The following is a 15,589-nucleotide window of genomic DNA, read 5'->3' on the forward strand; positions in this document are numbered from 1 at the left end:
GACCATGCATCATAAGAAGCAAGGCAGTTTTATCCAAATTATAAGAAGCTTTTCAGCTGGATATCAGATATTGCAAATCATATTTTACCACTATGATATTTTATCATTGTGATAGTTCTGCTTTGCACAGAACTTCCAACAGATTCCAACAGATATGCTACATTTACTAAGCTGAAAAATGAAAAATATTTTTAATAAATTATTCCATTTGTTCTTTGAATATACATACCCTCACATACACACATGTTTAAACACACACACACGCGCGCGCATGAAAACTAATGTTTCTATACTTATCCATTATTAGCAAGCACTTTTTTGGGAAAATATACTGAACAAATATTTTCTTTAGAACAGTGTCTAAATTCTCTGTATAATAGTGAATTTTACAATATGCAGCTCTCATTTGCTGATCAAAACAGATCAGGAAATTGTGCTTGAAGGCAGACGTACTGTCATAAGAGACCTTCTCTCTGATCATGTAATATGGTTACATTTTAATGTAACAGAGGAAAGCCAATACATAGCCCCTTCACTGTAAAGCATATTTCAGAGAAACATTATCTACAACAGAAATGGATGTTGGGAAAATAGATCCAAGAAGCTGAATGACAATGCAAAACAATACTGTTTTTATTACTTACTACCAATACTGGAAATACTGGGTATACCTGTAGAGAAAGAAAGCAAAACATGTGTTGTTAGCTGTTTGCTTTAGTTGACTGAAGTATTAAATCTAAGAAACTGGAAACAATTTTCTCCTAATTTTCAGAATGTTATATCAATAAATAGTTAAAACTAAGCAATTGTCAATACATATCCAGACCCTTCTAAATGTAGAGCCTTTAGCTTCTTCAATATGAGACTGCAGGGACCACTAAAATGTATTGACAGATGGGTATTTCTGGGACTTACACCAGCTCTCTGAACTTCATGAATTTGTTCGGAACAGTTTTGTATTTGAACTAACCAGCCATTAGGTTTAATGCTCTGGATAAAAATATCACTCATGCATGATTATGCAGATCTCGGAAAATAATTTAACCAAGGGATAGATGCACTCCTAACTGCTTTGGCCAGCTGGTTAAATCAGCTGATACCTTCTGTTGCATTAACTGTATACAGCTATTATTTTTTTTCCTCTTTTACCTGGTGGTTATCTAAATTAAGATATGGAAAAGAAATGTAATTGAGCAAAATGATTTAATGCATTAGGTCATTCATGTTGATTAAACCTCTTACTGATTTTTTTTTTTTTTTTTTGCTTTCATTTCAAGCCCTATACTGAATTAACACAAGGAAAGCATTCCAGAGGCAGGTGAGATTTCTGGAATGGGTGGGTCTCCTGAGGATTAAAGCTTCTCTGTCAAATTAGCAATCCCATGTTACATGATGCAATCCCACATTTAGCTTCTGGTTTTGACTACCCCTGAAGGATGTGTGGCAGAGAAATATGGACATGAAATCTTTCCTGAACTGTCATTTTCTTTAGATAAAATGGCATCACTAATGACACTATTGCTAGTCTCCTTGGTTAGAGCCACATATTGCAGATCAGTATTTAAAACCTGAATATTTGCATCTTCTCAGTTAAATACAGTTTGCCTTTTGTAAGTTTTATTGACTCTTGAGAGCTTGCATTTTACTGCAGAAATCTGTCTATTTCTCCATTAAACATCTGCTATACTTCTTTCAAAGTCTTTCTTGAAGTACTGTCTTAGTCAGAGATGGTATGGACTTCATTCTGCAATTAAGCAAGCTGAGGATAAATGATATTCACTGTAAGTAAGGCTGTAGAGTCAAGTTAGGAGCATTTCTAAATTGTGTCACGGCTAAGACGATGCTGAAATAATTGCATATACAGAACAGGGACCATAAGCTGTTCTTTTGTGTTTCACCACATCAGTCCTGGGGCAGATATAAAACCAGCTAGCTTATATGGGTTTTATATCCCATATGGTACCCATGGTCTGAAAGAGTGCTGAGTACTGCACTGGAGACAGCACCTGCTATTAACTGAGTTCCATATTCAGATGTTGTTTGTAAAATAAATTATTTTTATTTCTGCTGAGATTAACAGGTATTTTCCAAAATTTTAGAATCATGCAATAAATATTAAAAGCTAAATAAAACATCATCATAATAGAAAAATGCTATCATCTTTCTAGAAATAACAAAAAGTTCTTATTCTGCTACTGTAGTTTTCAGTTGGAAGAGATTATTGTAAGAAAATTTCTACCCCCTTGCCTTAAATGTCAAAAAAGCAATCAATTTTAAAATGATTTTTCCAAAAGTTTCAATAGCAACTTATTTACATTTTTGCAAGTCATGTAGCTATTTTAAATTAGCAGGATTCATTTTCCTTTTACACTGATGGAAAGTGCACAGGTATTGGATAAAATACAGATGCTGTATTCTCACACTGTGAGATGGTATTTGTATTTCCTCTGGGTATTCTCCCCTCCCCATGCTTCTTCAATTCTCCTTCTTTCCCACATGCACATTCAAATATCCTCTCCTGCCTCTCCAGAACAAGCTGTAGCAGAGAGAGAGAGGTTTTCCTGCAAGCCTGCACTCCTCTTTCTACTGTATTTCAAAATTCTTAATGAATTCATAGTGATAAGTGCTTCCTGGGAAGAGAATAACGAAAACAAGACAGCAGCTTGCCTGAAGGGCTCTGCATTAACCTTGCTAGATTGTCTGCACGTTCTGTTTGAAAAACTCTTTTGCTATTTCCATGCAGAATTTCTGTGATCTTCTTTAACCAGCTTGATTTTTGAATACCTGGTTTCCCTGTGTGTAATGACTGACCTTGATAATGCACTACTTTATAAAGAGTGTGAAAATGGCATCTCTAAGTTTGTCTAGAAAAGAGATGGTTATGTAGGGCCATAAAACAGGATCTATTAATACTCTGTAAAAAAATGAAGTGCACATATGATGGGAAAATTATTCTTAGCAAGAGATATTTTGTGAGATCTGGAGTTACATATTGAGGCTAGTTCTTGAATTCAGTGGAGCTGTATCTAGTGCAAGGGCTTAGGTAATAAGGCACAGGAGGTTTGATTCACCCTTCCTTTTTCTGTAAGGGCGTAAATGTAAGGGCTTCACTTTATGGCTGCTCCAGTAGCACCCACTGTTGGCAGAACTAATAGGTTGCTGTGCAACCCAGAAGAGGAGTTGTAGAGTCCTCCCACTAGTGCAGTCCCTCTGGGTAGGAATTGATGGAGAAACTGTTATATAAAATGAATCGTTTCCAGTTGGCTTTCTAATGAGATTTGTGAGCACTTTACAGCAGTGAAATGATGTAAATAAATTATAGAGAGAGGTGAAGAATCAGGCCCACTACTTCCCTCAATGCACAGTTCTCGCTCTTCATCTAGATGTAAAAAGTAAGTTAACCCAACTAACTGCATTTACCTATGATCAGTTGTTAAACTAAAGACAATGTTTAGTCTAAATTCTCTTCCTTTGAAACCACTGGGAAGGACGTAAACTGTAACAGAGACAGTTTTTTTGTAGAGAAAACAGTAACTAAAACATACAAAGTAAGTTCAGAGGTACCTATTGCCACAGAAATAGCAAAGATTCCAGAAGTAAGTCTCTAATACTACTGACTATTTGTGACTTGACTTGAGGGTGGTGTTTTGGTATACAGCTGTTTGCTGTAAGTGCATGTAAATACGTACGTATTATTTGGGAGAAAAAAAATCTGGTGTTTTGCTTTCAAATGGTCTTCTGCATCTGACTTGTAATTTTTTGATTTCCCTCTTTTCTAGAAATGGGTTTGGTTTAGTTATTAGCTACCATATAGCTGACTCTATTGAGAAAGGAGAAAAAAACCTCTCAAGATTTTTTCACCAAATCAGATACTAGCAAAGAAAGTGAGTTTTTGATTTTTCCTATGGATCATGTCAGTATGAAGCCCATAATACAAAGGAACAGTGTCAGCCTTTTCAGTGAGAAGGGCCACACTGCTTCTTGCAGTAGCATCAGGGTGGGTCATACACTGCTGTCCTCTTATCGCCTCAAATAGTCAATTTGCGTGTGCACTGTCTGCCAGCACAGCACTTAATGCAGCAAGGCTGCATGTTTTCCTGGGCAGAGAGCATGTATGGGGCGCACGAATTATCTGGCAACTTGATCTTGGCTGCCATCTTTCTCAGGGGCTTTTCTGCCTCTTCTCTATCGCAAGTTGAACGTGCACCTGTCATATGCCAGGGAGCCAGGGACAGGGACTTGCTGCTATCAGAGCAATACACCTAGCTTGCAGTTTGCTTATGTTCAGGGAAAGAATGTCACGAAAGGCTCAATGAATTATGGAAGTGAGCTGAATACAGCCCAGAGACTGAGAACTGAGAATGCCTGCTATGAAGTATATATATAACAGTAAACAATGCAGTACAAGTTTGGACTCCTATTAATTGCTGATCATAACTGAGAGAGCGCTTTTCTGACAGAAGAGACGTCCTTGTAATTGCGCTCCTCACTACCTGTTTTACTCTTAAACAGAAACAAAATATAGAGCTGAATTCCACAGCAAACAGCAAGACCTGGGCTGTTAATTCCACATCTGATCTTTTGCTAGAGTGTCTGTGTGGCAGTGTGACAGCACGCCCTGCACTCAAGTTCTTTTCCCTTTGCAAATCCTCCACTGAGGTATGACTGCAATATCAGAACTTCATCATCAATTTTAGAAGTTTTGAATTCTCGAGTAATTTAGCACTCTGAGAAGCTGGGAGAACCTCCTAGCATCTTGTAATCCTTCAAAGTGAGCAATTGTCATGATCATAGGAGTAAACCTTCCAAGTGTTGACAAACAATGTTCAGGCAAAAAAATTCATGCAAAGAATCACACATACAGAGAAAGACAAAAATCTTAGGAAATTTAGCATGTGTTTCATTGCAAAAGCCATAAAATTCCTGCCACTGTAAATTCTGAAGTTGCTTGCTTTGTAAAGATTGAATTTTTTTTAATTCACAGAAATGAAGCGTTTTAAGTGACATTTGTACCCTCTGCTTTCCTAAGCAATATCACCACAAATAAATGGGAGATAGAAAATAATTTGTCACTGCTTGATTAGGTAACACCTTTTAAAACTTTGGCCTTTTCTCATGATGTTTTAGCAATTCTAACCCAGTACTGAAAACTGGGTGACTCCTAGTAAGATCAAAGGATTTTTCAAGTAATCCTAATTCATTGAGTTCCACTGGGGACTTCGAAAACCCAACACTTCTTCATTGTATACTATGTAAACAGATTTGTTTGCAACCAGTGGCAAGGATGGAAGCAGTTGATTTCCCCACAATAGATTCCACCATAACTGACACAAGCAACTCAGCAGGCTCATACAAGAGGATACAGTGCTGAAGAATAATTTTTCAAGCCACATTTTAAAAAATATAGCAAATATTACTTATGGTGCATCATTTTGAGATATATACCTGCATCCTTGTACTGATGATTGCAGTGGATACCTACTAAGAGGGAAGTCAGTTTATCAGCTGCATGTTTTCCTGACTCTCGTCTTCCCGTATACCCCTATCTCAAATACAATTTTGCCCTCACCAACAAGTTTCTCAGCCTCATACACCTTTTGTGTGATTTCTGCCTGTGGCTTTACATCTTCTGTAAGCTTCAAGAGCCAAAATTAATATTTAATAAAGTGAGGACATTAGGAAGCTTTGTTGTTTCGTAATATATATTTGCATAAATACCTGCCTTTTCCTCCATGAAAGGTGTTACCAAAACCATCAAGGAGCAACATTTACCACTCAAGCCGGAGTGTCCCATTCCTTTGAATCAAGATCATGTGGGACCACTTCCTCTACCCCATTCATTGAGTAAAGCTCCTTCTAGTTTTTTGATAAAATGGGACCCTCAGAATATGGGATGTTCTCTACAGGATGAATATGCTTTGATGGGACAGCAAGATGCACGATCTTCTCAGTTAGAGGGATACATAGTACTTAGATTCCTGAATAGAAAGCCTGCTGTCACGCAACCTCTTGGCCAACTTCATTCACACCAGTCCTTTAAGATAGCTTTGTCATCAAATATTCATGGGGAAAAATACAAACACAGATGAGGGTAATCAGTGTAATACTTCAAGTGCTTTTTTTTTGCCAGAAATCCTTTCTGTGGCAGTGATGCCTCATAAGTCTTTTCCCTAATCAGGTAGGATTAAGGCAGTGCTGCTGAGACAGAGGCTGTACTATCAGAGAGAGACCCACTGCACAAGAAATTTTGTAAACTGAATGAGAGTTTGCCTAACCAGTCACTGAAAAAATATATTCTCTGTATCCTGGTCAATCCTTTGTTTCATGTTGAGCTATGAATTAGGAAAGTCATGTTAACAGCTGGGAGACGGTTTTTACTGAGCGTCAAGCAGTTTTGATGCAGGTTATTGGTTGTGGAGGGACTGACAAAAAGCGAGCAGGCTTTGACGGATGGGAGCCTAGTGTAGTCTTAGACAACTCCGTTTGATGGAGCAAAGAATGTAAGTGCCAAAGATGATCTAAACAATAGGAGGAAGAAAAGGGCTAGTGCTGTCAGACATGTATAACTGTTGAGGAGAAAAGCTATCTTTGTAATACCAAGCATAGAGGAATTCAATAAGATTACTCTGAGTGTCAAAACATATTGCAGAACAAACTATCCATAGCATGTGGCAGCACAGGGGAATAAATGTAATCATAAAATAGTCAATAAGACAGAGTGAAAACATAAAATAAATGTTATGCAGTAGACAAATGCAGAGATACTGTTAGTATCAGTAAACAACAAAATACTCAGTGCTCTTTCACAAGCACAATAAAGGGAAAAAATGTTCTCCTGAAAAAAAAGTCGCATTGAGTGATAATGAGAAAATAGCTTTTTTACAGAAAATATCAAGGCTTAGGCTGTAATTAGACAACAATCTAGAACGATCCTAAACTTCATGAGCTATAGCTTGAAAAGGTATAACAAATTCTTATTTGCTGTAAAAATGGTAGAAACAGAACAGTGGAAAGAACATAAGTTCCAGTTTGGAAAGGTTTTTAAACTGACATTAGGCTTCTTGTTGAATTTGAGTAAATTTCCAAAATTTAGAGATTCTTGAGAAAAATTGTCATCTTTTTACTTTGTGAAAACTAAACTTTCTGCTTCATTTGTACATCTAGATTTAACTGTATTTTATTCAAACACAAAATCATACAAAACAGAAAACCCTCAGACCCATTTAAAATGAAAAATATTTTGGTCTTAGATAAAGAAGTATGACTGAAAATTGGAGGGAGAAAGAGAATCAAAGGGATATGGTGCTGCTGGAGGTAACCTGTATTACAGTACAGGTAAAATAGACTGTCCCTATAGAAGTAATGTAACATATCATGGGAAGTTTAGAGACAAACCAGATAATTAAGTCTATTAACATGTTCCAGAAAATGTTTATAGAATTCATCCCTATCTAGGAAAAGTGTAATATAGCCAGGGCTACATTACTGACTACATACTAGGATGGTGATATAAACACAATAAGTTAAGTGAAACTATATTGGCTGTGCAGAGAGATTACACGATAACGGGATAATGATAAATTTTGTATGCTTCAACACATACTGGATCAATCAAGGAGTAACAAAAGAAAAAAATTTAACATACCATAAATGTTTGCTGCTTGTAGCAAGCAATCAGACAACCCACAAGAAGAGAAGCGTATTTAGTTCTGAACAGTACATAGGACTTGATTCAAGAAATAGCGAGAACCAGTTCTGGACTGAAAGTCAACATACTTGTAGAGAAGAAAAAGGCCAAACAAATTCACTGCAGTAATATTTAACTTTAAGATAGAGAGCAGATAAAAATGAGGAAGTTAGTTAAATGGAAATTGAAAAGAACAGCTAAAAATTTAATGCAGACAGTATGGAGACAATTTAGAGATAAAGTATATGAGAGACCCAGAATAATCATATATCACCAATCAAAAACATTTTTAAATGATACAATTCAAGCTATATAAAACACAAAAAAGACTCCAACCCAAAACAGCAGAATAAAGATTTCAGAAAGACATCCTTCAAAAGTGTAAATCATGTCAAATGAGGAAGATGGGGGAAAAAAAAGCATAATATCTGTCAAGTTAAATATGAACCACAGTATTTTGAGAAGCAACTTGCAACAAGCATAAAACCTTATTAAAACAAACACATCAGAAGAAAGCGGCCTCCCAGCGAGATGACTGGGTAGCTAGGCAATCAAGGTAGAAGAGTGCTAAATGCTAAATTAAATTTTTCCATTGATGGTCACAACAAAGAAGGTTAGAGAGATGATCACATTGAAACGGTGGAAGTTTCTGAATGTCTATCATTGTTTGCTATAGAAGACAAATAATAATGAACAGTAACAAATCACCATAAGGTGGTATTCACCCCAAAAAGATATTAAAAGAACTCAAATGTGAAATTTGTGAACTAACAACAGTAACGTATAACCTGTCACTTATGTCAGCCTTGATGCCAGAAGAAATGCTGTAATTATGACACCAGTCTTTAAAAAGGACTCTAGGGCTGATTCCTGTAACAACAGAATATAAAGCAGACACATTTTTATGGTATTGTAAAAAAACTCCCGTGTTGTGCTCATGTCTAGAACATCACGTCGTTTGAGTTTTACCAGCTTAAAAAATGACATTGTAGAACTAGAAGAGAGCAAGAACAACACGGATGATCAGTGATGTGGCATGACCTCTATATATGAAGAGATTAAATAGATTAGGATTCTTTGTATAGAAACTAGATTGAGGATTGGACAGGGCAAGTCTACCTAATCATAAGTAGTATAAAGCATGTACACAGGGATGTGTTTTTCACTGTTTCTTCCAGTCTAAGGAGGTACAGACTTAACTGAATAAAAGGATTTAAACTAAACAAAAGGAAATACCTTTCACTCAGTAGGTAATTAAAATGTGAAACGTGTTGTCATAAGATGTCACTGAAATCATACTTGTGAAATTTGGGTCTCTGTCCACTCAGCAGCTAGTAACTGCAATGGTTCTGATGCAGGTTCCAGCTCAGAAAGCCACTTTATTGCTGGAAACTAGGAAGGCAAAGAAGACATCCCTCTAAACTCACCCTGCTTAAAATTTTCTGCAAATTCCTGCTGAAGTCAGGACTTGAGGCTAGATGGAAATTTGTTCAGCATGAGTAAGGTTACATTTTCAAGACGCTATCAAAATAATAATAATGAAATAATATTAACAACTGCCTATTATTTGAAAGGGGTTTTGATTTTGATGGAACTGCGTATTTCATGGAATTTAATAACGTTAAAAATTCTTTGATCAGCTTCAGGTAGTGTTTGTGTATGTGCTAATTCCACTGTTTCTTCTGGTGTATGCTCAACTGATGTAAAATTATGTAACTGACATGGCAGACTACATTTAGAAAGATTCCTATTTTCATGTTTAGATGAAGCTTGTCCCCCATTTAGATGACTGCTGAGGTAGCAACTGCATTATGTGTGTGTGCGTGTATGTGTGTATGCACATATCTAAATAAAACCCAAGCTTGTAAATCTCACCATTTTTTTTTCTGAACCTAGCTTTAAAGTAATAATTCTGTGAGCCATACTGTTACTTTTTTATAACAAGTGAATTTCGGGTTGGGCTAGATGATCTCAAGATCACCCTTTCAACCTCAACCATTCTCTGATTCTGTGTGATTCTGTGAATACTCCTACAAAATGTTTTTCCCTCTCTTTTTGAAAGTTCCTTTTTTCTGCTTAGTAGGAATTTTATCATAACTTCATGCTCCCACACTTTATGGTTTGTTACTTGGTCTATTACTCTTGCGTTTAACTTGGTAAGGTCCTGCTTCCGGTGAGATTCATTTTTGAGTTTTGATTCCTCACAGCTGCTGCTTTGAAGTCTTAGATAACATTCTAAGGATTCCACATTGCTCCTGGTTTTAAACTTTCCAGTCACCTGCAGCCCATAGTTCTGTTTCTCCTAAATAATATTTCAGTGAATTGTTATATTTTAATATTCTAAAATGAATGTTTTGCTTTTAATCAGGGCAAAGCTCTGAACTCTTTTTAAAAAGAAGTTAATAAGTTCTGTCAAAAGGTTTGATGATTTATCCTCATCTTCTTTATTCCTTTCCTCAAAGGAATTTAAGTATTTTACTCAGTTGAGGATGAATCTGAATCATTGTATATTTCATACATGCATGCAAGGAAGAACTGATGCTTATACTTGTCTTTGTGTCCTCTCTTTCAGCACCATTTTCTTTTGGACCTTATCCTGGCCAGGACCAGTAAATGCAGCTGTCAATAACTTCCTGTGGCTAATACAAAAGTGTACTGGAATAGTAAGTATGCATGTGGTTAAATGGGTATTAGTTGGAAATAGGCAGATATAACAAGTCGAATTTTGCCTTCACTTTCCCTCTTAAACATTTATGGAGATCAACAAGATCGCATGTGAATCTGGACTGCAGGTCAAGATCACGCACAAACTTTCCCTTACCAGCCTTTAGATCTAATTATTAAACATCAAAAAGATTTAGTCTGAGGTTTTTTAATTTTCTTAAACGGAGAAAATATGAGAAAGGACCTCATCGCAAAAATCGAAGTTAGATTTTTTTGAATCCAGAGCAATAAGAATATGTGAATGGAGAGCTGAGGGAGCCATAGCTGGGGCAGTACTGCAGATGTACCCATTGGCTTCTCTCCTCTGCGTGTGCTTTTTAAGTGAAGGGCGCTGTTTTTCTTATTCCTTAGCCCTTGCTGTGCAGTGTCCAGGGATTTGTCTAGACTAGATACAAACATGCAGTTCTTATGCAAATTCTTTACAAGCATATAAGAACACAGAAGATGCATACTGACAATTAACATGCTTTTAACTCAGTCAAATTATATGCTTTGAGTCATAAATAAATGACAAACTTGCTAGCATTTTTTCTCTTCCTTCAGAGTCACTATTCGGGGCAGAATTCTAATAATGAAATGATCCTTATTATACAAAACTACTTACAGATATTAGCAGTGCCCTTAGGTATGGGGAGATAAGAACCAGGGCTCCAAGGTCGGCCCTGGTAATTTTTCTTGCATTTTCCACAGTCTGGGCCAGTTGTGTTATGCTCACATTCACAAAGCAGTCTTTTGTTTTCTTCTTTACAGCCAGTAGCGTGAAGGTTGCACTTACACCTATTTTTTAAAAAAGGAAAAAAAAAAAGAGTAGGATATTATTTAGAGCTGAATTTGAGTTTAGACTAAGTCTTAATAAAATATGTTCTGTGGCAATCACTCTATATCTTAGTGTGTTGTAAGCGTGTAACTATTTTAGCATGTTTTGAAACACATCAATCAAATAGCAGTTTGTAATATCTTCAACTCTAGCACTAGTCTTAAAAGCAATAATTTCACCAGGACTGCAAGGTGCTGAATCTTCTCTTGTCTCCACTGATACACGTCTACTGAGATCAGCTAAGTTATTCACAATTTTCACTACAGGCAACTCTATAATCTTGCAAAACTTCCAGAGTTACTCACTACTTACATGAATAAAAACAAAATCTCTACTTATGTCCTTAAAGAACATAAGGCCCAACTTAAGGTCAAAATTAGTCCTAGAAAATAGACTTCAGTTAAATATCCTCTGTAATGCCATACTTCAGCAGAGGGGAATCTTAAGAAATACAAGTTCAGTATAATGGTGTTTTATAGGTCTAACCTCAAGACCGTTTAAAATTATTTTTAAACATTGTGTGTTTAAACACAGTTTCATTGTGTGACAAGCTAATAGGAAAGAACATCTAAAAATCCAATTACTTTGAAACAAAATGCTTAAGCAAAAGATCTGCCTGCACTTGGAAACCCTTTTGCTGATTTTTTTTTTTTGCTTTTTGTCTTCTCTGTGGCTAAGATAGTGTACATAGCATATACCAATAGAAATGTTATTTACAGAAAAATATGCTATCAACATCATATCTGAATATAAAATTGCAAAAGCCATCTTGTTCAGTAAGCACTGTCTTGTTCAGAAAGGACAATTATTTGCTCACTTTATTTTGATATAATTGTAGTAGCTGAAGGTCAGAGGAAATATTTTAGAGGAGTTTTGTTTTACATTTCCCTAGCAAAAAACACCTAATCAAACTTTGTGATACAATCATTAGATAAATCAGACTCTGCATCTGTTCTTAGAACAGTTGCATTTTCTTTAAATTCTTCTCTTCCCCTGAAACTAGGACACTTACAGAATGGGAAAGCTAGTTTCATAAACAGTAAGGTATTGTTATTTCTTTCCATCTCTTTCCAATAGATGTCAGAAATGGGCAAAATCCATTTCTGTTTGGGGCTGGAGAGAAAACTAGTATTTAATGACCCTGGTTGTTTGTTTTCTTAATGATTGCACATCCAGTGATTTAAAGGGTTCTCATGTGGGTATTTGTCACCTGTTCCATACAGTGACCAATAATTAAAGCACAACAAGACATGGAATGGCCAAGATTTTTAGCAAGTGCAAATTAACAGCTGTCAAGCTGACTTCCATTTAGAAGGAATATGACCTGAAGCAACTGGCCACATACTTATATATCCCCAGGGTAAAACAAACTTGGAGTTGTCATTAAGTGGCTGCTAGAGAAAATCCACAAGACTGTAATACAGATGATGGTGTAGTGTTCTGTTCACTGCTAGAAATGAGGCAGATAAAACTGTTGTGATTTAAGCATTGCTTGTTCTAAAGAAAAACAGAATCAGCACCTTTTAAATTGAAATTACCAAAAAGTATTAAACATGCCAGACAAAAGGAAACGTGCTTCATTTTTATGTTATTTCCAAAATATTGGTGCTTAGAGACTATATGAATGTAAAGTGACTTTTCAAAAACTAGCCATTGCAGAATGAAAGCTGTCTGTCTGGATGTCTGCGGATGAGATGTACCCATTCATGTACAGCCTGAAGATTTTGGTAAACGGCACTGTTATTAAGAAAAGTTTTGGGTTGTTTTACTGTCCACAAGAATACAAGAATAGAAGATTCCCAAACAGGAGATCTATACAAAGATGACAAGGCAAAAAAATAAAGGCAATCAGAGGAGGAGGAAGTAGGAGAGACTGTGGAGTCACTAGACTACATAAGAGAGAGGAAGAGATTGGCTTTCGTTCATGGGGTGATTTCTAGCTATTGGAGGGATCATCAGTGCAGCAGACAGCAAAATGGCACAAAGAAAAAGCCTGATAATTCTGGGAAAAAACTCTAATTCCTTGGGCTCTGAAAGAGTGTGCCAGACTGGCAAAGGAACTGAAGCAGGGGAAAATGTGTGTAGGTCCATCTGCTAATTAGTGCAAATGCGCATAAGGTGCTTATAATAATCACCTGCAAGTAAAGAATAATTGTGTCTGAAGATCTTGTGCAAAGTCTGTTTGCACATCTTAGAGGCTATTCTTGTCATATGTTCCCGAAGAACTGACTCCTCCTCAATTTTGCTTGCACGTTTAAAAGTCCTAGGATTCTAGCCTTCTCCCTCTCCTCCTGCTCCCCTCTGGTCCTGTCCCATGCCTCTTTATATATACATATACATGTATATTTAGAGAAAGAGATATATATTATTTACATATATGTATGTATGTACACACACACACACAAAATTTCCATAAATTATCATACTTATTTACTTCCTTTTACTTCCCATGTTCTCTAACTCCACTGTAATCCACCTTTTCATAGATTGCCTCCTTTTCCTTATTTCCCACAGGCCAGGTGAGAGACCATGGAGAGCACAGAATAACATGGTTCTCAGTTCTGGTGCCAAGTTTTAGAGCTTCTTAGAGCCAGATTGCTGCAGAGAAAGCGCTTCTCAGCCCAGGGTTGTGGCATCAGGACATGGTAGCTGTTCTGCAGCAGACGTGGCCATGCATCAGTAGTACAGGGACAGGAAGGGTTTCTGCAGAAGGAGTCTTCAGGATTTTAGCCACCAAACTCTAACAGACAAAACAAAACTACGGATTTTGGAGGTTTATGCTTGTACCAAATATGGGCAGGTCGTCACAGAAACAGCAAACAGGCACTTTTCTGGAAGTAGGTGGGGCCTTTGGTCAAATTTTAAAGCCCTATTAACTGAGATCAACTGAAAAAAGCAATCCCCAAAATTAGGAGACAGGAGTAACTGCCCGGGAATATTATTATAAGTGAATGAAAGAAAGAATAACAAATTTGACCACTGAAAAAATAAGACTCTTCCAAAAGCTTTGCTGGCAGAGAATAGATAGTCAAAATGACCTAACATAGACAACTGAGCAAAGAAGAGCTACCAATGCTAGTAATCTTAAAAAAAAATCAGAATAATTCAAACTTAATTGTGCACAATTTCTAAAGAGAAGAAAGTAAGGAACAAGACATGATTATTGTGTTTGGACTACTTAAAGATGAAATATCAAAGCATAAAATACATTTATATTAAAAATGTCAAACGTAGAGTTGAAGTAAGGCACAGAGCGAGCTGAAGTGAGCAGAAAAAAGGAATGTTTTCAAAAATCCAAACTACAAAAGATCAGACAATGTGTGGCAAAAAACATTACCCTTGGCATCTTGGTTTGTAAGTAACAAAAGTTAGGTTCGGTTTATGATCATTAGTGTTATACAAGTGTGAAAAAGTCTGTAGATTATTGAAATCTACAGAGATTAAACTGCAGATATTGTTGGTACGAGTAACTCTACATAACGAGTAAGCAAGCAGAAACATAAACAGAAAAATAGTAAGAAATTCAGGGACTTGAACCACAGACTGATTCTCTTCTCACTCGCACCAATTTTTTGCTCATGTCACTCCACAGATTTCAGAGATTATTCATGATTGTCACAGCAAACCAAGGACATAGTTGAACACTGAATGAGTGTAAAATGCAGATAGCACTAAAACTGAAAGAGAACAAAAAGAAAATGTGGAAAACAAACTGAACATACGTTTGGAGTGCACCGTGCCTGGGGAAAAACAAGCCAATTTCAAATTTTGTGCTGCATATGGAGAGGCATTTTTACTGAAACAGAGAAAGAATATTTTGTATGTGTCTGTTTTCTCTCTAGGAAGGCTGCACACAGAACTGGGCAATCTGTCCCAGGGACCTCATCAGAGAGCGTGTATGGACAAATCTGAGAAAGTTTGCAGAAAAATAAGAGAGAGATCTGTTGTGCTTGAGGGACAAACTTCTCTGGAAGAATGAAAGAGGTAAATGTGCCTACTGGGGCTAAGAGATGACTAGAGTATACTAAAAAAAAAAGCTACTCGTGTTTGAGGGGTAAATAGCAAGGAAAAAGGAAATATTTAAGGTTATAGAAAGAAGGTTATTTAAGTAAAATAGACCATCCAGGTGGAGCATGAGGAAAATTATCCTTACAATGAGATATACTGGATTGTGAAGAGTTTCCAAATGAAGCAGCAGAAGTCTGACTTTAGGCATTTCAAACTGACTATGAATCAGTTGAGCACCACTGATCTGGTGGCCAGATGGGTCTCCGATTAGACCACTGTTGGCATGTGCACATGAGCTTCCTATGGAAGATTAATTGTCCACAATCAGTGTCTCTCGTCTGTCTCCTCTTCCC

General features: G+C 36.7%; 1 protein-coding gene across 6 annotated transcripts in view; it reads right to left on the bottom strand.

Annotated features, from left to right (window-relative positions):
* Nucleotides 1-15,589, bottom strand: part of NTNG1 (netrin G1) — a 166,400-nt gene that overhangs the window by 48,676 nt on the left and 102,135 nt on the right. For all 6 annotated transcript variants that reach the window (XM_068952239.1, XM_009669842.2, XM_068952237.1 and 3 more), the window contains exons 4-5: nucleotides 11,016-11,188; nucleotides 645-671 (exon numbers count right to left, since the gene is read on the bottom strand). In XM_068952239.1, coding sequence (XP_068808340.1) covers nucleotides 645-671; nucleotides 11,016-11,188 — 200 coding nt within the window. The remainder of the gene's footprint in view (nucleotides 1-644; nucleotides 672-11,015; nucleotides 11,189-15,589) is intronic.

The sequence above is a fragment of the Struthio camelus genome, chromosome 8, assembly GCF_040807025.1.
Source record: "Struthio camelus isolate bStrCam1 chromosome 8, bStrCam1.hap1, whole genome shotgun sequence".
Classification (NCBI taxonomy): Eukaryota; Metazoa; Chordata; class Aves; order Struthioniformes; family Struthionidae; genus Struthio; species Struthio camelus.